The following is a 25359-nucleotide window of genomic DNA, read 5'->3' as shown; positions in this document are numbered from 1 at the left end:
GGGAAAGAGAGAGAGAGAGAGAGAGAAGAGTGGACGAGGGAAAGGTGGACGGAGCATAGAGTTTACGTTACATCTCGGAACAATGAGTCGCCCCTCGCGGCGCGCTTTGCAGAAAAATACTCGGAAATATCGTAAATCGCGGTGATAACGATAACAACTTGTTCCAAGTGGAAACAGAAGTAGACGCACACCTCGAGGACGGCATGAGGAACGGTCCTTTCGTTGTGCACGTTCCAGGCGGGGAGCGGTCTCGTCGTGCGGCGACGTCGGCGACTCGGGGGGCACGAGGAGTTGGCGGTCGCGATAGAAGGGAGGGAAAAAAAGAGCGAATAGCGCGAAGGAGGAGTTCTGTTATCGCGTGACGTCGCTGGAGTAGTAGGTGTTCGGCCTTTCAAGTGGGTGTCGCTCCTCCGTGAGGAGAGTACGCTGCAACGGTGACATCATCGACACAACGCGTAGTCAGCTGACTCGACTTAGATGGAGCGAAAGAACGGAGAAAAGTGCGCCGCGTAATTGCCGCCGCAGTCATTCTCATTATTATTATCGGCGTGATCCATTAGGAGTGACCTCGCATCGAACGGATGTCGACCCAATGGTCGAGCACCCCCGACGGGGAAGCAGTGCCGCGGTTGCGGCACTCGTTCGGAAATGCGTCGCTGTCGCGGACCGGAAGGGATTGCGCTTACGTAACAGCGGTGCGCGTGCGACAACCGACGTTTTTTAATCACCGACTCGCGAATTTCACGCTGAAACACGTCGTCGTCCGACGACGACGACGACGACGATAATTCACTTCTCGAGAATTTACCGCCGATGTATTCTCCGGCTATCATCGACTATCGCATCGATTATCGCGTGACAGATACGCGATATTGACTCGATCGAAGCAAAAGGTCAGCGATGACGGCGATGAAACTGGAACGATTTCGAAACAGAGAGAGAGAGAGAGCAAGAAAACAGCTGATTCCAGTCCGGTGTCCCTTCTCGACTTGATCCGCGACGTCGCGACGCTCATTTCTTTTTTCTGCCTCAGACGGAGGAAAACGCGAGCGCTCCTCGTCCTCGGATGCCTCCTCGAGGCCGTCCACGAACGCAATCTCTACGTCGACCCGGAGGTATCGCGGCGGACCTACGTCGAAAGCCGGTCGTCGCAAGAAAGCCGAACGGCTACGAGGAATACGGGGCCGATAGTAAATTCAAGTGAGACATTGTCCCTCGATCCCTTCCCCCGTGTCGCTTTCGAACAGGGTGGTCCCACCGCGAGGCCGCAACGTCGCATTCCCCATCGGCCGTATAACGAGCTCTCGAGGCACTGTCTCGCGCGCGCTCCTTCAGACCTGGTCACTCGCTCTCCACTTGCTTGCCCTTCTTTCCTCCCCTCTCTCTCTCTCTCTCTCTCTTCCTCTTTCCCTTTTCAGCGACCGCTCCTGGGTGTTCCACGCGTCAGACGAACTGTATCTTCGCGGGGAGTAATCCCTAGCCCGAATAAATCGCATTTCGTTGACCGCACCCCCCCCCCACCACCACCCACCCCCGCGACCGTCCACCGCCGATCGAGAGTGCCCACTCGCGACAATTTCATCGGGTTCAAGATTCGTCGCGTCCCTCGCGTCGCGGTTCTTCCCGCTCCTCTTGGAGTAGAAAGTGACCTTCTGCGCGAGGATCACTTCTGCGCGGAGATCCTGCGACGAAAGAGGCGAACTGAACAATGAAATCAACTGTCGATCATAAGCTCGTGATTGCCGATCACTTTGCAGACAGCTGTATCTCTGCAAGCTAGAGACTGCGATGTTGATTAATTAATTTCCGATCGACAGTCGGAAATAGATACGAGGTGAGAGGAGACTCGCTGGAATCACGGATTCGCCCGGCCGGACTTGGGCATTTTATTCGGCGATTACGCGCGCGCGCGCGCGTAACGTTATTTCGGGATCTGGAATAGTAGCTGCGACATCGCGTCGTCGCCTTTCGCTCGCTGGCGCGGTGGTGACTCAGCTGACTGTGCGGTACGCGCGAATATTGAATGACAATCAGGCATATTAAATCAAGGTAGCGACGTGAACCGAGGGATCGTTAGCGGCGGCGTGTTCTCACGCGAATCTCGAGAAGCGAACCACCTTGAAAACACCTCGACTGCGCGCGGTAATGAAGCAACCGATGAAGCGCCAATGTCCGCGATACCGCCGCGAGCACGCACGAGTCACTTTCCACGAGCATTCTCCTATTTTCTCGCTACACGCATACTCTCCCCCCCTCTCTCTCTCTCTCTCTCTCTCTGTCTCTGTCTCTCTCTCTCTCTCTCTCTTCTGAAATTACTTGGAGATGATGGCAGATCGGATTGGAGACGGGCGATCGCGTCTCGGTAAATACGCGGGCGGGATGAGGGGGAGAGAAGAGAGGGAGAAATCGAGAGAATGCCGGCGGACGATTATAAGTCATATAAATCTGCAGGCCGCGCGCGCTATTGATCGTAAGTCACGTGCCTCCGCGCCGCGCCGAGGAGATCGGCGCGGCGGCGGCGGCGGCGGCGGCGGCGGCGGCGGTACGAAGACACAGAGAGGAAAAAGCGAGAGACGAAGATTTCGATTCTCATTACAGATACGTCTCGGCGAACGAAACGATCCGCGCCTCGCCGCGCCGCCGGTTGGAACTTTAATGGAGGCCCCCTCCGATTATATCCGACGCGGAAAAACGCGCGTGAGCGCGGCCGATCAGCGGCCGGAGGAAGAGGGATAAGAAGAGGTGGCGGCCGATCGATCGATCGGTGGCCGCGATCGCCATAAGGCGAGAGAGCCAATCATAATTATTGCACCTGTTAACCCCGGCAGCCGAGCGGCCGGGCCTGATGGTAATCCTAGATAAGAACGGCACCTTTCGCGTCGGAGCAAGCCGCGATTCCATTGAGGAGAGAGAGAGAGAGAGAGAGAGAGAGAGAGAGAGAGCGAGCAAGTTTCGCGAGGAGCCTCTTAATGATCTGGCGAATCCGCGCTCGGAGATTGCTTTGTCTTAGCAGAATCGCGTTCCAGAGACCAGCTTGTCTGCGTAACGTTGAAACTACCGCCTAAGGGGCTCGTAGATTTTCAAGGGGTAGCACACAATCGGCCGGAAGATTCCAGCCGAAAACGCGCACGACAGCCGACCCTCTCTCATTCTCCTGTCCGCGAGAGCGAACGTCGTAGAACGTCGCGGAACGCGGCGCGGCGCGTCCTGACGCGACAATAGTCGATTCGTTACCTCGCGCTATCGCGAGTTCCCGGAAAGTGGCGGCTCACGAAGCCGCATAAATCAGGAGAGACGCACGAGTGAGCGCGAGTGAGCGATGCACGATGGCGCGCGATAAGAACTTTTCTCCGTTCGCTCGCTCGGCGCATTCGTCTTCGGCGGAAGTCGCGCTGCTGAAAGCTGCTTCCGCGCTATGGATCGTGGCTGCGCGGCCGCGCTGGATCGCGGTTAATCGGACCGGCGGCCTTTATTCGGGATGCCCGCGATCGCTGTCCTTGTATGGGCCCTTTCGGCGCAGGCCGCCGAGTAGGCGAAATCATCAATTAGCTCGAGCGAACCGCGCGATTGCGATCGTCGCTGTGTTCTTTACGCTGCGTCATCCTCTCGAAAAAGAAAAGGGGACGCGCCGCCGCGGAGAGAGGAGGAGGAGGAGGAATGTAAGATAGATGGATAGACATTTATTCGAGGCTCGAGGTGACGTTCTCTTAAGGATCAGCTGCGAGCCGTTCCGCGGCGTACGAGTCGGGCCGTCGAGTCGGCCGACTTGCGCGTACGCGATATTAATCGCGCGCTATTCGAGGATTTAGTAGCGTATATATACCGGTCGCTCCGCGAATCCTTGATCGCGCGACGTGCACGATAACCCCGTTTACGAGTCAACGTTGGGCCTTGCTGTTCCGTCGCGCGAGCGCGACTTGAATTCTAACGGCCGACGGATTTAGAATCGCTCGTGCTTCAGGACGATCGGGGCTCTCATTAGCTCCTGATAAGCGCGCATCTTCGGCTCGGGTGAGAGCTCCTCCGCTTGGGACCGTTCGCCGCCAGGGTCTCCTTGGACGATAATATCCCGGGGCTTCCGAGCTCGCGGCGCAGCCGCGCGGCGAACAGAGGACGCTGCGCCGCGCCGGCTTCGCCGAGCAATTACCTCGCGTTACCTCGCGACGAAGCGGCCGAACGCATCGACGAGATCGACGCGCGCGAGGGAAGGGCGATATCTCGCCGGCGCATTTATCGCGTGTCTCTCCGCTGCGGGATCCTCCGCTCGGGAAGCCGCCGTCGCCAGTGTCCAGAAGCGAGTGCCGCGCATTCCTCGGCTGATCTCAATAAAGTAATCGATTTATAGCGAAGCGACGTATCAATGCGCACTCAATTAGCGCCGTGAATGCGCGCTTGTTGCGGACCGCTCAGGCGTGTCCTTGTCGTAAAAGCCGGCCACTGGGGGGGTGCGAATGCGTTCTGCCGGATCCTCCAGCGAATGGGATGAGGAGGGGGAGAGGAAGGGAGGAGGAAGAATCCTCGGTGCGAAGGCGCTCGAAGGATTTTAACGCGCTTTTGGGGAAGAAATGTCTGTCCACTTGGGGAAAGCTTCTTCTCCGGGAGCCGGGAAGGGATCGGGCTTGGGACGCGAGAAGTATGATCGAACGCTCGAGAAATGTCGGCCCAATGCGCGTGAAAGGGCGTTATGTGTATCGCGCGACAGCGCGGCTCTCGGGACGAGGCTTAATCCGCTTGGATGATTTGCGACACCTTGCCGCAGAATCGCGCGCGTATCTCGCTCGGCCAGAGCCGCCGCGCTCCGAGCTTATCGTGTGCTAATCGCGCCTCGTAAAAATCCTCAAACTCGAGGCTCGACTCGCGTGTGCCTCTCTCGCGAAATCCAATCGAGGCGCGGCAATAATGCCCGCTCGACGCAGCATGTGCCATTCACCGCGTTCGTAACGTTCAACCTCATTAGACGACTTAAACCCGCTCGCCGGCGAGGCGACACGTGTCGCTCGCGCCTTGATGTTTCTATAACTTCGCGACTTAAGATCCTTACCCGCTGCAATTTCGCCGCGGACGTCGCGCACGTCGGCGTTCCTCGCTTCTTCCTCCGCGAGGACATCACCGTAAGCGGATTAGCTCGCTCGACGGCGGCTCGATTTCGCGACTTTATCTGGATACGGCTTTTTCTGCCTCCTCTCTCTCTCTCTCTCTCTCTCTCTCTCTCTCTCTCTCTCTCTCTCTCTCTCTCTCTCTCTCTCTCTCTCGCTCTCGCTCTGCCGTGCACCTTCGTCCGCGGGAGGATTAAGAAGCAGAGCACTCGATCGTCTCTCGGCGGCACACGGGTGAAACCAGGGGGAGAGAGAGAGAGAGAGGGAGAGAGAGTGCAGGAGCGGATTAACCCTAAATTCGATTACGTATCGTATCTCGTAAGATACGCATTGATCCACGCACGTTACCACGGAGCGAGATCCGCATTTTTAACGCTCCTCTTTTCTTTTTTTTTCACCTCTTCCTCTCCGTCTTCCTCTCTCTGATTCTCTCGTTTTTCCACTTAAACTGCCTTCTTCCACAAGAGCCTTGCGAGGGATTAGCGTGACTTCAGATAGGTCTCGCGGAGAATCGACGAAAATGACCGTGAACCTTCGTCCTCGCACGGAGAAAAATAATTAATCCTCGTGAGCGCGAGCGCGGTGAAAAAGAGGATTACGCCGAGAGAGAGAGAGAGAGAGAGGGGGGGGGGGGACCGTAGACTTCGGCTTTAGAGAAACCTCGCTGGAAGCGTAATCCCCCGTTTAAGTAAGGCATTCGCGACGGAGCGCGCGTGATCGATCGCGCGTACGCTTTGCTATGCGCCGATTACACGGCCGTCCCGGATACATACGCGCACTGATGCGCGCTCTCTCCGCGGTATTTAATAACACTTGTCGCCTGATGAATGCGCCCATAAGGCGAGTCCGTTTCATTTGATCGCTATAACTTTGGGAAATATCGTATTTCGTGGGAAAGAGATACATCGGGCACTATTTTTGAGTACGGGCGCGCAAGAGGCAGCCGGGCCGAGGTCCTTTCTCGATAACATCGCCGAGGAATCCTCGGGATTCTTACCTGACGTTCGCTCAAGGACGCTGAGGAAAAGTCAGCGGGACTCCGAGGGAATCGCGCGTACGTTCCGCCAGGATGAGCGATGAACGTAGCAGTGGGGCTGTTCCCGCACATTTATAAGAGGCTGCCGGCAACACCGTGATATAAATCAAACCGAAGCCCAGCGCAACAGCTAGGGCAACGCGGAGGAGGGCTCGCGAGAGGGAAAGGGTGGAGGAGAGAGAGAGAAAGAGAGAGCGAGAGAGAGAGAGAGAGAGAGAGGGAAGGCAGGGTTGAACCGGACTCTCGTGGGGTCAGATCAACTTTCGTTGCTGCGCAGCGGAGAGCGAAGGGAAACGTAGCCAGGCAGAAAAGACCGCCGAGGTCCCAAGATGAATCCCTGAGTAGCGGAGGAGAAGCATTCGTCTGCATTCCTGGCTATATGAAGGATGCTCCTCGTCGCTCTCGATAATTAACGGCCTGATCGTCAGCGAGGATTCGTCCGTTCTCTCCTTTCTTTCGCTTTTTCTTATCTCGATCGAAGACACGCTATAAATTACAGTTGGTTGGAGAGCGCGCTTTATCGCAACCGCGGCCGTTATCGTGCAGCAATTGCGGGGCCTGTCGCGGGTGTATGTGTGTATGTGTGGCTCGCGCCGTCTTGTCGATAATCTCCGGTGATCGCCGTCTTCGACCGTCAAAGCGCTTCAAGTCGGCACGTTCGATCGTAGATCACGCCGGCGTGAAGAAAGTTTCCATCACGGTCATTATGGCGGCGACGATATGATGCCTCTATGATATAACGGGACTCTCATCGAGAGTCATTGACGCTCGGCGAAAGATATCCAGGCTGAGAGGAGCGTCGGCAAGGAAGCGCGCTCACTGCGACGTAGCCTTGAAAATCGCACGGCGAAGGACATTAGGCATTATTATCTCAAGGCCGTAAAAGTTCGGCTGTCTCTCTCATGCGTGTGTGTCTGTAATGTGAACTGTCTGTAGAAGCGATTATCTCTTCCTCCGTCTCTCTTTCTCCCTTACTTCGTCGAAGACGAATTGTCGCGCGAACGAGGGCGAATTCGTGACGGATTAATCGCGCCGCCGAATGATGACTAATTCGTTTTCGTCGAGCTTATCGGTCGTCCAACGCTAATCCAGCCGGCACTCGCCGCGGCGTACGTCGAGGTATTTACAATCTTTTTACAGACGCGAGACGCCCTCTCTCTCTCTCCCTCTCTCTCTTTCTCTCTCTCTCTCCGTCGACGCACAGCTGTCGATAAGATCTCGCTTAAATCCCCGTCCCGGACTCTGTCGGGGATGCGTTGCTTCGAGTGACCGGCGAGCTGCCAGAACGGGGTTATGCTCGCGGTAAACGCGTATGTAATGATAGGTTTGTCGATCGCGCGCGCACGGGACGTGGCACGAACCACGGCACCCTTCGATGATGGGGCCGCATCCTCGGCCCCATCGAAGGTCCTCGCGTCTCGGGGGCCTCCAAATTGGTGGCCGTCGCGAATTGGCATAATAACGGGTATCTTGCCGCACCGAATAGCTCGACCCGAAAGATCAAGTTCGTGCGTACCGATCGCCGCTTCGACGACGCGTTCACTGAGACGCCGCAGATGGGGGAAAGACGATCGTCGATTTAAGAAGGAACTTCCGCACAATAGCCGCGACTCGTTCGATCGCGGCGAAACGCCGCGAAGAAGGTGAACGCTCGTTGCTTCGCGTCCGTTTCTTCTTCTTTTTCGTTCTTTTTTCTCGATTTCAGAGGACAATTTCTGCCGCGAGAGCGTACACTAGGAGAAATGTATCGTTGCGTGAACCAAAATTCTGTTGTAACGACAAAGTAATTTGGTCAAAATATGCCCGACAAAACTGTTCAGTTCCTGTAAACAAATATTTTCTTCGACTACGGTTTTGTTCGTATAACGTAATACTTTTGTTACAGCAACCGAAAAGCTTCAACTGTAGGAATTTTGTCAAAAAATACTACAATTCTTTCTTAATGTATAAAATCTAAATTTTAGTGCGCAGAAAGACAAAACAGTATCCATTGGGCATTATTTTAGTTTACGTAAAATAATATTTCGTTATTACGTGATTTTTATGGATAAAATAACTAAAATGCCTAATTTTTATACACGAAGTCTAAGAACAAAATCATTTGGCCCAGAGAACAAAGCAGAAAGATATATTTAGTTGGGACAACTAAATATTCTGTTATACGAAACAAGATATTTGGTTGCTATTAAAAAATGCCTCAACTAAACAGTTTTGTCGGAGAGATACTAAATTTTTTTCTCCTCGTGTACGCGGGAGAAGCGCAGAGCAAGAGCGCAGCTTTATATATATATATACTCCTCTTGCGTCACGCATTTTTCGGATAAACAGCAACGACGCTGCCCTCGCGAAATCTGCCGTCGCGGAGCGGCGTAGAAGCGCGAGTTTTACGATCGTCCGTAACAAGATCGACACAAGCGCGGCGAGAGCGGCCTCGGCAGGCAGAGTCGAAGTGTCTCGATTGTAAACGAGAGTTTGACGCAGGTTCCCTCCTCCTTTATGGCCGGTTGGCTCCATTCGTGCTTTCACCACCTGTCCCCTCGGCCGCGGTCCTACCCTTGCGGCCCGCGGCCTCGTTTCAGGCCTATTGTCCGCGGCGCGTTTCAAGATGCCGCCGGCGGCTTTAATGAGAATTTTAATTACCCAATCCGGCGCTTTCTCGGGGCCCGCCGACGAGACGCGCGGAGCCATCGCAACGCGAGAAGCGATCGCCGTTGCTTGCTTGCTTGCTTGCTTGCTTGCTTGCGTAAGCGGTATCGAAGTCTCGCGATCGACCGCTCGTTCCGGTCGCTAGATGAAAAAGATCCAATGGCGTAATTAGATAACGTAATGCACTGCGCTCGTTGGCCTCCTTCACGAGACTAGCTTTATTGGCACCAGACGATTCGACGGGGAATGTTGCTCGTTACGGTTGCTTCGGCAGCTGCAGATATAATCGAGCGTAACGTGTTTGAACAAATCACCTCAAGCGCGACGTATTTCGACAATTTCCACCACGACGTGTGAACGTTTACGATTCGAATTAGAAGAAATTCTCGTGATTGTCAAGGTCGTTCTTAAATCGTTGCAACCACGCGGAGTACAGCACGCTCTTCTCCGGCCTGTCCACGCGAGCCCAAGGTGCGACGCTTCCGATGACGTTTCGCTGATTCCTACTAAAGTTCGCGTACGACTCGCTGAATTTCACCTCAGCTCTCATGCGCATCATCTCCGCATCAGCTGACTTGACGGCGTCTCGCTTCTTCGCAGGATCGCTCGATCTCGCGGCATTTCTTTCGTCCCGGCCCGACTTTGGCTTGCACGACCGACTTTCTTGGCGAGTCTTCGACGACGACGAAGCGTCTCCTACGTCGCTTGTTCCGGCCAACTTGTCAACAGCGACGTGACGCGTAAACGCCGTCACGCCGGGATCTTTGTCTCTCGTGTCACCCGATGGGACATGATCTATCGCTTCCGAACTCGGACTCGGCCTCGTTTGCGAAGAGGGTTCAGTTGTATTAGCGATTATCATCGGCGCTGTATCTTTCTCGCGCTGTATCATATTTCCGCTCGCGAGCTCCTTGGAAGGTCGCCGAGGATCGCTCGACTCGGCCGACCTGAGTCTGCTGAATCTTTCCGACTTGCGAATCTCCGTCGTTCTCGCAGCGCTGATGATACCTGAGGATCTCCTCGGTCTATCTCGCTGGAATCCTTCTTTCGTGTTCTCAACGTGATCTTCATCCCCCACTTTAACGTCCGCGGATGTCATCAAGTTGTTCACGGCCGGATCATCTTTCTCCTTCAAGATAATCCTCTGCGCGTCTGATTTCTCCGTCTTATCCGATTCTAATCGCTTTACTGGCGCTGCTTCGTTCGTCGTCTGCTCCGCCACTTTGATTACGGGCTTCTCCGGTGTCTTCAAGCTCCGTGTCTTCTTGCTCGCGGATGCATTTCGAATCTCCTTACCCCCCCCGATACTCAACCCCCCAATACTCATCGTTGCTTCCCTCGAGGACACCTTTAGACCACCGTCCTTCCTCTTGTCTATCGGCACTTTTCTAACAACACCCGGAATATCGTGCACTTGTGTTTTCGCGCCGAACGACGCATCGCCGACTGAGTTCGTCTCTTTCAGCGGACAGTCGACAGTTGTCGTCACTTCTCCGCTCGCGTCTTGCTCGCTCTGTACGTCCGTCTTCCCAGACGCGACCGACCTCTGCGCATTTTTAACCTCCAAATCGTTTCTCGCCACCTTCGAGCTGCTATCCGGATGTTCCCGCTTCGGTTTCAGCTTAAACAACGACGGGTAGTGTATAGTCGAGCCGAGTTCTCCGCGGTGCTCCAAAGGACTCCACTGAGAAATCGTCGGCGTATCGTCGGCGTCGCTCGACGACCGGCGTGCGGCGTTTGGCGACTTGTCTTCGCGCCAGTCCGACCGCGCTGCTTTGCGATCGTCCTCCTTCCGTATCTTGTTGAAACTGTCCGAGGACGACCACCAGGGAATCATATTCGAGGGGACGCGAGTCTCGGCAGGCCGCTGCTCCTTGTCGCGCGTGTTCGCCTCCGGCCGTCGACAATTCGTCATCCTTCTCCCAGCTGCCGCCGCGTCGTCCGCTCTCCCGATCTCGTCAGTCGACGACGGTTTCCCCGTCGCCTCTCGTCGGACTCTCCGGCCGCCATCCGCGATCTCGCACTCGTTGATCTTCCTCTTGCCGGTATCACCGGTGTCGGCGAATCGAGCGATACCGGGAGTTTTCGCTCGCTGTCGCGTCGCGTCGTCGTCGTCGTCGTCGCAGCCGCCGAAGAGCGCGGAGGAAGCTGCCGCGGCAGGTTCCGCGCGCAGAGACCGAGTCGCGGGAGTTTGCAGCGACGGCGACGGCGACGGCGACGGCGACGGCGTCGGCGTCGCGCCGATCGCATTCTGCGCTCGATCGCCGCCCCCCTTGGCCGGTTCGCTCTGGAAATTGGCGGATATCTGCACGTTCAGTATCTGCCCCGCGCTGGAGTCGCTTCCCCTGCGCAGACCGCTCGGCGGCGCGCTCCGCGCGTCGTCCTTGGCGAACGGTACCCTGATCTCGATTTTGTCCGACGAAGTCAGCACGTCTAGCCTCTCGGTGCGCGCGACGATGCTCTTGAGCTCCGAAACCGGTTTGCCGTTGATTGAAAACTCAATCTGTTTGATCGGCGCGGAGTCCTCGCTAATCGAGATGTGCATCGGGCCGAAATCGCCGCGTCGCAGCGCGGCAGCGCTGCCGCGCTGCCGAGCGCTCGCCGTGCTCCGCTGAGTCTCGCTGAGCTGCGGACGAGCTGCCCCGGGGTTGCTCTGCTTGTTGGAGCGCACGACGACGGACAGCTCCTCGGAGGCGAGCTTCAAGGCGTCCGACAGCCTCGCCGAGACCGAGTCCACGTTGATGGACACGACGGACTCCTTCGCGGACGGCACCATGTGCAGCTCGACCTGCGGTTGTTGCTTCGACGACGCGCTCGTCGACACCTGCGTGGAACTCTGCCTAGCGGACCGAGAGTCTCTCGGTGTCGCGGTGACAGCGAGCTTGGCCTTCTTTCGCGGCATCCCCTGCGAGTTGTTCGCGCTGCTGGCGTTCCTCGTCGGAACGGCGAAGGTCTCGGGAGAACTCTTGGCCAAGACGTTCAGCCTCGACGCCAAGGTGCCACCGTTCGTCGCCGCTACGGAATCCTCGTTGCGCGCGGATCTGCTGCAATCGGCGATCAGCTTCACGCGAGGTCTCTCTTGGCTCCTCGAGTCGGTCCTGGCGAACCAGACGCGGTTCTTCCTCCTCTTCTCCTTCGTAGCTGTTGTGTGATGCTGACGCTCGCTCGCCTGTCGGAAGGATCGATCGAACGGATCGGAAAACACCGAGTCGATCTCCCGGATCTTCCTCGACGATCTCCCTCCTGCTCCGCTCCGTTCGGTGATGTTTATCATGTTCTTGCTCAAAGGCGGCGAACGCCTCAAAGTGCTGAACGGGCTCTCGCGAAGCGCATTGCCGAGAGGAGAATTGTCGTTGTTCCGTGCGGCCACGAGGGATGCCCTGCGGATAGCTTCGCTGTAATCGGCTATCATCTCCGCGTACGATCGGGCCGGCTGCTTCTCGACGGACGCGATGAAAGTGCTGTTGCGACTCGCGCTACTCGCGTCGTTCGTCATCGTCTGGAGGACGCGTCGCTCGCCAGCGACTCCGTCGCCATTAAATTGGACGTTCTGCTGGCTGGAGTAACGGCGGCGCGTCCCTCTCGCTACGCTTTCCAACGACGGTCTCTTCGACGACACCACGCTGGACTTGGCTTTACCGCGCTGCTTGTGACAGATCGTCTTGCTGCCTTGCTGACGATATCGCGCCGGATGATTCGGCGCACCGGTGACACCGTGACCTCTCTTCGCTACGGACGAAACGAATCGTTCGGAGAAGCCGCTCGATAATTCGTCATTAATAGCCGTATCGCGTGTATTTCTAAGAGAATGTGGTTAGAACTTTCGAAGCGCGATGCAACGTGCGTCAAACATCTGAGTAAAGCGACGCTTGAAGAATGCAGGTTGACACGAGAGAAAACCCGCCGCCGAAAGAACGTCGACGACGACGTGTGTCTTATTATTTGGACGATGCTTACTGAGCGACGATGGGACGTGACGAGGGAAGCTGACACCGAGGATGCGTTTCAGACGATTCATTCTCGCCGATTCGACCGATTCGGTGCGTGCGCGAGTGCGACGGAGCTACTCGTTCGATTTGGAGCTGTCGCCGAGAACGACGAGTTGGCTGAGCGATTTGTCACGGGATCATTTACTCCACGCGGAGCCGAACTATTTCGTCACACGGGATTGTCACAAGAGACAAACGAGCCGCGCGATCTCAGAGAGTACTTCGACTCGTACTTCACGGTACCGCATCCAAGAGCTCGTCGCTCCCAGTTTTACCCTCGCGATCGTTATGATCGATTTACGCAGCTCCGTAAGTTCCGAGCTTTCGCTGAGCGCGCGAGAGGACGCTTCAACGACCACGGCGATAAAATGATGGCGATAAAAGATAATCAAGCTCGTGCACGCGCGCGCGCGCGCGCGCGCGTTCGAGCGAGCTCGAAATTCCCGATGCGAGGCACATCTCCGAGGGAGCCCATTACCGACGCCTTCACCTAGGGAAAAATCGCACCGGCTCTCAAAGCGGCGTCGTTCCGCACGAGGATAGATCCCGAGGATAAGAATCCGGCGCGGCCCTCGGGACGGCACAATGCCACGGCGGACACGTTTATCTTCGCGATCTCCTCTTGCACGCTGCTTCGACGGTTTATCTTCGACTACCATTCGCCTTGTCCATTCGCGGCCCTTCTTCGTCCGCTCTCCGTGCGTCCCGCGCGCGACGGTCTCCTTCGGCCGCCGCGCGCTTCCTCGCTCGATTCCCCGACGGAACCGTCAATTTCCGCGATCCGCCGGGGATCGACCGAGGCGAAACGCAGCCGACTGCTGGAGGAAGCATTGATTAGCTCGGCGGTGTAATCTCACCTGCGCAGGTAGAGGCAACCGCGATCGATTCTCAATCTCTTTCTCCCTCCCCCTCAATCCCCAGGCAGAACCACTCGGTGTACCTGTCCTCCTCGGCCGGCAGATACGTGCGCGTCCGGGGAAGCGAGCTCGACTTCACGAGCTCGAACTTTGATCGGGGCGAGTCACGATGCGGAACCGCACGAAGCGCGCGGAGGTCGAGCCGGCGGGAGTGATCCACGGCTCTGAAACTTTGGTGTGGAATCCTCGTGAGCGGCGATCTCGGCGATTCCGTCCGCTCTCGGTCTCGCCTCCCACCTGCCCTCCCCCTCCCCTCCTCCCGCCGTGTCTCGCTCCTCTTCTCGCGCCCCGGCCACGATATCTCCCCGAGTCCAGTCGAGAAACCCATCACGAAGTCACGAAACGTTATTAAAGCGAACCGCACACAGACGTGATGCGCGCGTGTTGGCCTAGCGGGAAGCCGGAGAGGTGTCTAACGAGCTGCTACCATTTCTCCCCTTTGCACTCGGGAAGATCTCCCTTTCCGCGCCGCGTTTTTCCGGCTCGCCCTCTCTCTCTCTCTCTCCCCCCCTCTCTCTCTCTCTCTCTCTCTCTCTCTCTCGTTCCGCGACTACTCGCTTCGTAGTCCGTACTCCGTTTTTGCTCGATCGTTCTTGCCTCGCCTTCCGCGTTATTCGCCCTCGCTCGCGGCGGGAGGATGAGTGCGGTTGCGAATTCAGAGGCCGGCGCAGAGTACCACAGCAGCAGCCTCGAGATCGGAGATACTCTGCGGCTTCCCTTTCTGCCCGCGGAGAACGTTCCTCGAATAGCGTGGCAATTTCGAGGCCGAGTAATCGGCCTCGCAACAACGCCGGCCGATCATGCAACCCGTTGCTGCGAGGGCTGCATAAGAGATAAAACACGCTGGGCCATATACGGCCCGGTGGGAAAGTGAGCCGACGCGACTCACTCGGGATCGGCGGTTCGTTTAGCTGGTTAGGCAGCGGCAGTTTTTGTCGCTCGGCGAAGCGCCGGCGACGATTGTGCGGCCGGACTTCTAAATCAAATCTCCCTGTCTGTCGCAGCAGCGGATGTAAAAGGGAAGCGCGCTCGGGGGGAGGGAGAGAGTCGCGTGCGCCCGCCGAGAGCCGGAGACGAGGGACACGCACTTTCGTCCGCTGGCCCCATCGGCCAGCCCCTCAGAGAGGGACATCTCGTCGTAACGAGATTCAGACAACCGACACGTCCCCCTCCTCCGACGCTGAGAAAACGGAGCTCGTGTTCTCTTCGCGCGCGCCTCTTAATCGGCTGTACTCGCATATCTTCGCATATCGCGGCAGCGGAAATTCACCGGCTCTCATCCTGGGGAAGGCCAAAGCGCGGAAGGACGTCACGTCACGCACGCGTTCGAGGGACACGCGAGAGACAGCGAACTTGTACCTTCCATTTCGGAGTTCCGCAGCGCGCGATTCGCCTTCCCTGGACGCTCCGAGCGCCGGCTCGGACTCGGAGCGAGTTTCACTTTTGCTCAGATTATTGCCGGTGATAAAATGCCCTCACGATAGAACCCGGGGGGCGTGGGGAAGAGGAGAGGGGGCGGGTATCGTATACGCGGATAAACGGCGGTAAATCATGTCGCGCTGTCAGCACTTCCTCGCCGGTGATATTGGCCTAACGAACAGTTTATTATTATAGATCTCCCAGACTTCCATCTCCCCCTTTCTCTCTCTCTCCCTCTCTCTCTCTCTCTCTTCCTCTCTCTCTCTCTCTCTCTCTCTCTCTCTCGGGTGCGTCAACTCGGCTTCGTTAACATCGCAGGACGTCAAGAGACTCCACGACGTATCAACGTATGCGTAATCGAAATATTAATAGATATTATATGCGCGTCGGTCGACACTGGAGCGCGCTCGGAGCGGACTTTCGTGCTGGAGCAGCTCGTACATCATTCTTCCGTAATAATGACTTCCAGTTCTCCGTTTTTGCGCCCACTTGAGTCTCTCGTCGTTACAGAGACGCGGGCGTTGTTGAATAAAACCATCACATCAGCGGGAACCGCGAACAAATGCATCTCTCCCGCTCTCTCTCTCTCTCTCTCTCTCTCTCTCTCTCTCTCTCTCTCTCTCTCTCTCTCTCTCTCTCTCTCTCTCTCTCTCTCTCTCTCTCTCTCTCTCTCTCTCTCTCTCTCTCTCTCTCTCTCTCTTCTTCTCTCTCTCTCTCTCTCTCTCTCTCTCTTCTCTCTCTCTCTCTCTCTCTCTCTCTCTCTCTCTCTCTCTCTCTCTCTCTCTCTCTCTCTCTCTCTCTCTCTCTCTCTCTCTCTCTCTCTCTCTCTCTCTCTCTCTCTCTCTCTCTCTCTCTCTCTCTCTCTCTCTCTCTCATTCTCTCTCTCTCTCTCTCTCTCTCTCTCTCTCTCTCTCTCTCTCTCTCTCTCTCTCTCTCTCTCTCTCTCTCTCTCTCTCTCTCTCTCTCTCTCTCTCTCTCTCTCTCTCTCTCTCTCTCTCTCTCTCTCTCTCTCTCTCTCTCTCTCTCTCTCTCTCTCTCTCTCTCTCTCTCTCTCTCTCTCTCTCTCTCTCTCTCTCTCTCTCTCTCTCTCTCTCTCTCTCTCTCTCTCTCTCTCTCTCTCTCTCTTCTCTCTCTCTCTCTCTCTCTCTCTCTCTCTCTCTCTCTCTCTCTCTCTCTCTCTCTCTCTCTCTCTCTCTCTCTCTCTCTCTCTCTCTCTCTCTCTCTCTCTCTCTCTCTCTCTCTCTCTCTCTCTCTCTCTCTCTCTCTCTCTCTCTCTCTCTCTCTCTCTCTCTCTCTCTCTCTCTCTCTCTCTCTCTCTCTCTCTCTCTCTCTCTCTCTCTCTCTCTTCTCTCTCTCTCTCTCTCTCTCTCTCTCTCTCTCTCTCTCTCTCTCTCTCTCTCTCTCTCTCTCTCTCTCTCTCTCTCTCTCTCTCTCTCTCTCTCTCTCTCTCTCTCTCTCTCTCTCTCTCTCTCTCTCTCTCTCTCTCTCTCTCTCTCACGGCTCTTCTCTTTCGTGTTCACGGCACATTGTTGCCCTAGCCCCTTCAATTGCTTGTCTTCCGGCGCACATACGCGTTTCTCGCACGCCCTTATATCTCGCCGTCACCATTGTCGTGGCGGAGACGTTACACGGCCGGCGCTGTTAGGAACGGGCGACAGAAACGGCCGGAGGAGGGAGGAGCGTTCACCCGCATACAAATTGATCCTTTTTGCCGGCGGCGGACTCGCGTCCGCACCGGCGCGGCAGCGCCTTGCGGCTAAAAGTCTCCCTCGCGCGGCCGCCGAAAAACCGGCCCGGGACACGCGGCGACAAGGGGGTTGTCGCGTTTTGTGGAAACAATCAGCAGGTTGTCGCGAAACAAGGATATGAATGCATAAGGAGCGCAGTTAACACGGTTGCACGCCGTGTTCGCCGACTCTTCCTTTTTTTCTCTCTTTTTGTTTCGGACCCTCCCTCAAAGGACGCCGCTTTTGTGCCCGAGTCCCGGCGGGGACCCGAGAGAGGGCGGAAAGACGAAGGACGAAGGAACGTAGGTCCTCGGGGACGATATATACGATCGACGTCGCCGCACGGCGGTGCTGCCGAGTTTTATCCTTCTCGTTTTATCGTCCCCCGGACACTCCTCGACGTCCACGACGCTCTGCATTCGGCGTTCCGTCTTCCGTCGCTGCTCCTCGAAGGATGATCCTCTCGCCGGTTCCGCGAGAAGAAATTCCAGACTTCTTGCGAGCCAAGATCGAGCCCGACTCTTGCGAGGCAAGATCGTCCGCTCCGCTCTCTGAGCTCACTGACTTTGTCAGTGAAATTAGTCACGTTTCGTGCCGTTAAACGCAGCCAATGATTCCTCGCGCTTTTCGGACTTTCTTCCATCATATTGCCTCTTTTTTTTATCGCGCCTTATCGTATGATCGCGCTTATCGTATGAAATATCGGCTCGGTTTTGGATCTAACCCGCGGATCCCCGCGGGAAGAATCTCTTCCGGTTCCTGTCCTCCCCTCACGCTCTTTTCGTACCCGCGATTCTCACACGGCTCTCGCACGTTGAGTTTCACCACACGGAGAACCACGCCTCTTAATCTCCCCCTTCGGACGTTGATAAAAGGCCGATGCGATCGACTCATACGGCAGTTTGCGAATAACAAACCTCGAGAGCGGCTACACGGACGGCGCGGCGCGGCGCGGCGCGGCGTTTCGCCGAGGCTGACGTCGAATTCGCAGGGCGCCTCCGACGTTTATTGCTTATCGGATCGGCTACGAGACGGGGGTAGATTACGCGCGCACAACTCGCGAGAAGTTAACGAGGCCCGCGGAGCGGACACGCCTCGGACGACCGGCGATTAGTCATCGTGCGGGAAGGTCGAGAAGGGCGAGCACCGATCCTTTTGGCGCGCAAACATTGATAAATGTACTGCGCTCGTGAGAAGAGCTACTTTTCTCTGAACCCGAATTTTCCTTCCGGGAGTCTCGGATAGGGCTGTTACTTTTCAACACCTTCGAATATTCGAACATTCGAAACTTCGAAGTCGTCAGAGGAATGATGGAAGCTTCGAAGGATTCGAAGAAACGAAGGGACAATCGACTAAAAGCTAGCTCATCCGATTTTCAACTATATTAGATATAATTTTATAAATAAATATGTATGACAGATAATAATTTTTTAATAAATGTGTAATAAAAGTAAGAAAGTTGCAAAAAAAATTCATAAGTAACCAAACGCAATTCACCAGGAGAAAACCGTAAAGATGCAAGACACTTTAGGCGAACTGTCATCAGATTCAACGTCTTAATAAATATTCTTCTTATTTATAAGATTATAATATAGCAAACTATATATGTTATATATGATTCCTACATATTTTTCGTCATAAAATTGAATTACGAGTTTACTTTTACTTTAAATTTACGTTTCACGATGAAAAACAAAATGATAAAATAGCGATCTTTTGCATAAAATTGTTAATGACAACAAAAAACTCACCGTTTTTCGACTTCGTAACCAAGAAATTTCGTTTTAGCGCATCAAAAAATGTAAGAAAACATCGAAGATATCGAACCTAAAACTTTATACTCAGATGTCACCAGCGCCCGGACTAAATTTTTTTTGGAGGAGCTTCGGTATTCGACGAAGCTTCGAATCTGCGATTCTTTCAAACTTTGAATACTTTTGCACGAAACTTCGGTATTCGAAGCTTCGAATCACTCAATCTTCGAATGCCGAGTAACAGCCCTAGTCTCGGACCCGAGTCGAGACTCGGGACGGCAAGGACTCCAAGCATTTCTCTCAAATCTCGAGCTGTCTATCACCGTTTGTGGTCGCGTCCGACCGAGTGTCGCAATGCATTCGCATAATTTTATCGCGTTGGATTTATGGGCACGAGCGACGCGCGCTGAATCGAGGTGAAAAGCTTGAAAAACGTCGGGTACGTTTCGCTCAATCGGAGACCGAGCGAGCTCCTGCAATTAGAAACGAAGCGAGTCCGTGTCCGGCGTCTGACAAAGGTGATACCTAGTTCGCGCTGATGGACGGCTACGTAGACATTGTTTATGACGTTATAGCGTTACAACCGGACGCTCGGCTGGACGTAACCAGAGCCGATGCCGCTTTTGTCTGTTATCGCGAGCGTAAATTATTAGATTTCGCGGCTTTCCTTAATTGCGGCGCGTGGATTCCAACGCCGAGGCGCCGCCCGCGCCGCCGCACTGAGGTCGCGGGCGCAGAAAGAGATATCGCGTGTCTTTCTCGGCTGCGCGGCACGAAAACGGTAAGTTGCTTCTTACTACGTCGCTCGTAAAGATGTTGGCTGTTTTTTTTTTTTTTTTTTTACAAGAGCGTTGAGATTCATCTCCTCGCACGATTTCGCAAGATTGTCTTGGGGACGCGAACAACACAGGATCAAGCTCGAAATATGCTTATAGAGCGTATCAGCGTACTCTGTGCTTGTGTCTTTTTCTTTTTTTTTTTCTTTCACATCGCGTGGTCGCGCAATTAAATAGACAGTCATAAAGAGAGGATTAAAGTCCTGCGGATCGTCCTGCGGACGACAAAAATTTGCACGACAGCCTTCCGAGAGCTATCCGTCCGTCCGTGCAATTAAGCGCAGCGTCGACGGCGCCTCGGTCTTTTTGACTCTGGGTTAATTCCGCGATTCGAACGGTATGCCTGGAAACCGGTTCGCAGGCTCGTAATTCGTGCCGCGTCTTCGCATTTCTGACGAAGTCGCCAGCGCTATGCAAATCTTGTATCGGCGATTTGCAGATGTAACCTATCAGGAACACGCTCGTTATCCTATACAAAACCGAGGAGAGACGTTCTGGAAAGCGCGGAGCGAGGGGAGGGGGGGGGAGGGGGGCAGAGATATCCATTAACTACATAAAGTCCGCTAAACGTCGCGTAAACGGCCGATTCTTAATCGCGATTAATCGCGAGAGTTACTGTTACAACGCATCAGTATATTAACCCGACATTTATTTTAATACAATTTCTATGCTTGAACCTCACAGTTCTGCTGTCACAGCTGCTTAGCATATCAGTCAGGAAGATGGACGTGATATTATATTTCGCGTCTGGAAATTGATGAAAAAGTCAAGAGTTTCTCACGAAATGTCGAAGTGCTAATCTCGTCGTGCCGCGGACGTCGCGGATAAAGACAAGGTCGATTATCGCACCGTTTCGCACCGCGTGTGCATACGCACGCACGCACACACACATACACACACACATATTTTGCACCCGTATCCGCCGTAGAAGAAGAGCGATCGCTAATTTCCCCTGGAATCAATGATTCGATTGTAAGACAATCAGGCTCTCGCTCGTCGTGCGAGCTGAACTCGCTTTTGCGGAAATACGCAGCTTTGTACACGCGATGCGTTACGATCGGCCGTTACTCGAGCTGCACCCCGAGGTCTTCCCCTCGGGACGTCTCTCCCACGTCTTTCTCGTCGGCAGACAGCGTGGTACCGCGGCGACCGGAGGAAAATCGTGTCGGAAAGGGCAAGGGGGAGCAAGCGGGACAATCACGAGCCACACGATCGGGTGTCGCGTCGCCGATGGCTCGTCGCGGGCTACTGATCGTAATTAATAGGGACGATCCGAAGGTACAACCTTAACGAGACACCCGCAATCAGACCGCCGCCGCTCGCGCGCGCGCGCGCGACTCGGTCGATGTCATTTGTTTAAGTTGATCCTCGCTTGTCACGTCCGAATAAGGTAACTCGTGTTCGCCGCTCCGCGGGGAGTGCGAAAGAACAAAGAGGGAATCGAGTGAGTGTCGGGATGGTCTCCCTTCGGGATGAGATCGACGACGGAGAAGATAGAGACGGAGGAAGAGACACGAAGAGAGGAAGAGGAGGAGGAGGAGGAGGAGGAGGAGGAGGAGGAGGAGGAAGGATGAGGAACGAACAAGCAAGCAGACACCTGCTGTTAGCTGCATTGTCTTCCGTTCTTTTTCGATTTTCGCCCCTTCTTCCTCCGCCTTCATCCCTTCGTTTTCCTCCTCTTTGTTTCTTCTTATTCTTCCTCGGGCAGTTCGGCCAGAGCCTCGTAGTCACTCGGAGGTAACCCTCGAACGAGGCGATGACGCAACAACAAACGCCGGCCTGAAAGGCGAGAGTGAATGTTTTTTTCGTGGTTACAAGCGCTTTTTCTCCGGGTGAAATGAAGGGGCCGAGGCCGAATGTGAGGTCCCGCTGATACAAATTAAATCAGGGAGCCGGGTCGCGCGATAATAAAAACGCGAGCGTTCAGTTGTCGCAACGAGCGCCGCGATCCTTTCACCCTCATTGGTCGCCTGCGAGACGCGCTTCCAATGAATCGCGCGAGCACACGAACAATTTTTCCAGGAGCAATAATTTATACGATCACGAGCGTCGACAGATTTATCCCACGAAGACGAAACTGCCGGCTGGATTTATCACGCCAACTCGAATCACACTTAAGGGAAATTGACTGAACGTTAACAGTTTGCCCGAGACACACGAGCGTATTTACGATACTGTCGCGCTATTCGTTAAATAAAGTGTGACTGCACAAACGCCTGGTGCATGTGTGTGTGTGTGTGATACGATCGGGGATGCATGCGTAGCATAATTCAAACGTGTATAATAAACATCGTTGGCCGGGGTTGTTTAGGAACACGTGCGCGAGAGCGGGAGGCATGCCAATCGGCGTAACTCATCCTAGTGGCTGATAGTTATTGATTTACACGCGTAACTCGCGAAACATATCTCTCCGAGAGCGCTAATGGAAATAAGAGGGAGATCTCAGCGGCGGCGGGGGATGATTTACGCTGATTGGCCTTCGCGCCTTATTTCGCGCCCGGGAAAAGCAATCGCATTTTCACCGTGCGTCCAATCCTCCGAACGCGCTCGTCGAAATGCCTCGAGCTCTCGAGCGGAGGAGAGTCTTTATGCTCCTGCGAGGTGTACAATTTCTCCTATCCCGGCGAAACTCGGATAGCGTAAGAGGCAATCGAGAACGGGGCGCGAAGTCGGAGCGACTTTCGACAGTCGCGCTCGCCGGCCGTGTGGCTTTCTCGCCGACTTCATCGCCAACTTTTCTCGTTTCAGGCAGTCGTGACAACTTGATCGGCGGACATGCGACATGCGACACGGTGAAGAAGGGAGAGCTATGGCAGCGGCGGAAACGGGTCTACGAAGCTCCTGCGGTCCTCTCCTCGTTCGTGACAGTCGACGGGCCCACGAAGCAGAAGAGGGAGTCCTCGCTCAGGTCACCTTGACAAGGCCTACGGGTTCGTGAAGGGCATGAAAGCTCATCATGTTCAACCACCGACGCGGGCTACAAGCGCTGTCGACCTACAACCTCCTCGGCGTGACATTCCTCCTACTGATCGTCGCCAGTAGCTACGATGTGTCAGCGGATCTCAATTCCGAGTTCGTCAAAGGGAAAAGTGAGTCTCACCGCGACACTTCCGTCCGGAAGTGCCGTTGCACGAGTCTTGGTCGCCTTCGCGATTTGCTCGCGGTATCGAACGTGTGGATTGTTCGATTGTGATTCTTCTCACGCAACAGAGAGAACAAGAGAGAGAGAGAGAGAGAGAGAGAGAGAGAGAGAGAGAAAGAATCGGAAGAAGCGCGGACGGCGTCTCACGAAAACAAAAAAAAAAAGAAACAAGCATCGCGTGGTCATTAAATATACCATAAAATACCGTAAAACAAGCGACTGCTGTATTTTCATGAAAACACAATATCGTCATTTTTCAACGAGGCTATAATAACTGTCGATTTTGTCGTTGAAGAATATTAACGAAACGCAATTGTGCCGCGCCGCTTGAAATGACTCTCCTTGACTCTACGTTGCGTCGGAATCACGATTAGATAACTACCGCACTCTCGACGTAAAGGCGACGACGACACACGTGAGCAATTATTTATTCGCCATTATTTGTGTGCTCCGTTCGTAACATCCGGAGCGTTCCCGTACGGAGCGGCCTCGCCCGTACGCGAGCGTGTGCCGCGATGAAAGAGGAGCTTGCGAGCATCGGTGGACGACGACGACGACGACGACGACGACGACGACGTCGACGCGGCGATGCGGCGGGGTAGCGTAATTTATCGGCGCGCGCGCGCGCGTATCGTTGCTCTTCGAGTGAGCTCTTTTAACGGAGCACGCCTGCTTGGCCTGCTCTTTCTAGCGGAGAACCCTCGCTCGTAGATCATCCGGACGGTGCCCGTCTGGAAAAGTAGAAAGCGAAGCGGTTTGCCGGCGCAGCGCGTGGGCGTCGCTCGCTCGCTCGCTCGCTCGCTCGGCCGGAATCCCTTTTACTCGAATCGTATCTGGAAAGTACCGTTCCTCCTATCTAAAGAGGAGAAAGGAAGAGGATGGAGGCGGTGGAGGCGGAGGGTAAGAGGAGGAGCAAGCACGCGCCGCTTAAAATCTCATCTCTTACCTTCCGTCTCTCTAGTCTGTGGGCTCCGCGATGTCGCTGTGTGCATCCGCGCGCGGGTAGTACTCCCGTGATCGGGAGCGCCCGAGTACGCGTGGCCCACGACGAGCTTGACCCACATAAGACGCGGTGTTTATGTCGGTGCTGATGACCGCTACGCGAGCTAGTCGTCGTCGCAGATATTGCGCTCGACGATTACCGGCGCTATATGGCGCGAGCGGCGGCGGCCACACACATATATACATTTTGCGGAATGGAAGCCGCGAGTCTCCACTCGCGTGATTTCTTCCTGTGCTTTCGCCTGTGCGATCACCTGTGCGATCGAGTGTGTCAATTATGAATTGAGAAGACGGAATGGAATTGCGATTGCGAGGAGAATTGCAGGCTAATGATCGTCGGCGATCGTCTTTGTGAGTGTCGCAGCGGTTGGTTAATAATTCGGGCGAAAGTTCGAATGAACTCGTCATTGAAAATCACGGGACTACATACTGTCGTTATCATTAAGGCTCCGTTACGAGTAGCACACTGTCTCACGACAGGTAGGCGCGATCGGGGGAGGGGGAAATTGCCAGAATATCTTTCCATTGATGCAATAATCGGAGCGTATAGGAGCTGCGCATTATGCAGCCGAAGAGCAGCGCAGCTTGTCCGGCGTGCGAACAGCCACCCAGAATTCGTCGCGGACACGAGAAGATAGCGCCTAAAGTGGTCTCCGTAAAGGTTTCCATTAAAATGATAAGCTCCGGTTTGATTTCTTCCTGCCCATTAGGCAGAAGAAAGCTCGCCGTGTTGCGCTTTTTGCTTTCTATTTTGTGCGCTGCTCGGTTGCAGCGAAGGACAGCGACAGAATGGAAAGGAAAGGGATGAACAATAACCCGAGAAGCAGAGAGAGAGAGAGAGAGAGAGAGAGAGAGAGAGAGAGAGAGAGAGAGAGAGAGAGAGAGAGAAAGTGAGAGTGAGAGAGCGCGCGCGAGGGTGATGACGAGATTCGAAGAGAGAGGAGGACTTACCTCGGAGGGATTACGGAGCCGCGGTAAATTAATCGACCGTCTTTATCGTTCTCGGCTCTTAAGGTATATATCGCATTTCGGGATAAAGCGTTTTTATTAAGAGGCAAGAGTGCAAGCCTGATAATCCGGCACGTAAGATGCCGGAGGCATATATATTACTCACGGGGAGGTGAAAAGAATGGACGACGCTCGCGAGCGTGAAAAAGCCGAAAAATCCGTTCCGAAGAATCGAGACAGCCCGATTTCGAAACGCTTCTTCCGAAAACGCACCTCGACTTTGATCGCACCGACGCCACCTCGTACGACGTTCATTAATTCGACGCTCATCGATCTCGAGGTCTGACCTCGATAATTATTCCGTGTAACTCACACCCGAACTTCTCGTGATTATTATATATCGTTTTTTTTTAATCCGAAAGGTTAAAGATTCCCAACCGTGAGACGGGACGGGAACAGAAAAGGGGCGAAGGTGATCGCGCGAAGACGTATTCGCTCTCGCACGTGACTCTCGGGATCAGCGATTTTGCTCATTACGTGTGTACATGGTGAATGAATTAAAGAAATAACGAGAGAGGAATGATCATTATTCTTCGCGTGTCTCGAAGTCATCGCGCTTAATACTCGCACGGGGCGATGCTCAATCGGCACCTCCATAATCAACCTACAAAGGAACAGATAAAGAGAGTGACGAGGCTCTCGCGCGCTCGTGCGCCCCCCTCGTCGCCTCGAGTCCTTCATTTATACCTTCAGCCTCGAGAATAATCGACGTGCAGCGAGAGATTTTATTCATTATAGCCCGCGGCCGTCGCGCCGAGAGTACCGGCGTCCTACTTCGCTCACACCT

The 25359-nt window shown here is 54.7% G+C and overlaps 1 protein-coding gene across 2 annotated transcripts in view; it reads left to right on the top strand.

Moving 5' to 3' along the window:
- Positions 1–25359, top strand: part of Egfr (epidermal growth factor receptor) — an 85321-nt gene that overhangs the window by 36665 nt on the left and 23297 nt on the right. For both annotated transcript variants that reach the window (XM_019845268.2, XM_011155066.3), the window contains exon 2: positions 22169–22509. In XM_019845268.2, coding sequence (XP_019700827.1) covers positions 22377–22509 — 133 coding nt within the window. In that variant the 5' untranslated portion in view covers positions 22169–22376. The remainder of the gene's footprint in view (positions 1–22168; positions 22510–25359) is intronic.

This window comes from Harpegnathos saltator, unplaced genomic scaffold (assembly GCF_003227715.2).
Source record: "Harpegnathos saltator strain DR-91 unplaced genomic scaffold, Hsal_v8.6 scaffold250, whole genome shotgun sequence".
Lineage (NCBI taxonomy): Eukaryota > Metazoa > Arthropoda > Insecta > Hymenoptera > Formicidae > Harpegnathos > Harpegnathos saltator.
Note: the sequence above shows the minus strand (reverse complement) of the source record. Positions and strands in the feature narration are given on the sequence as shown.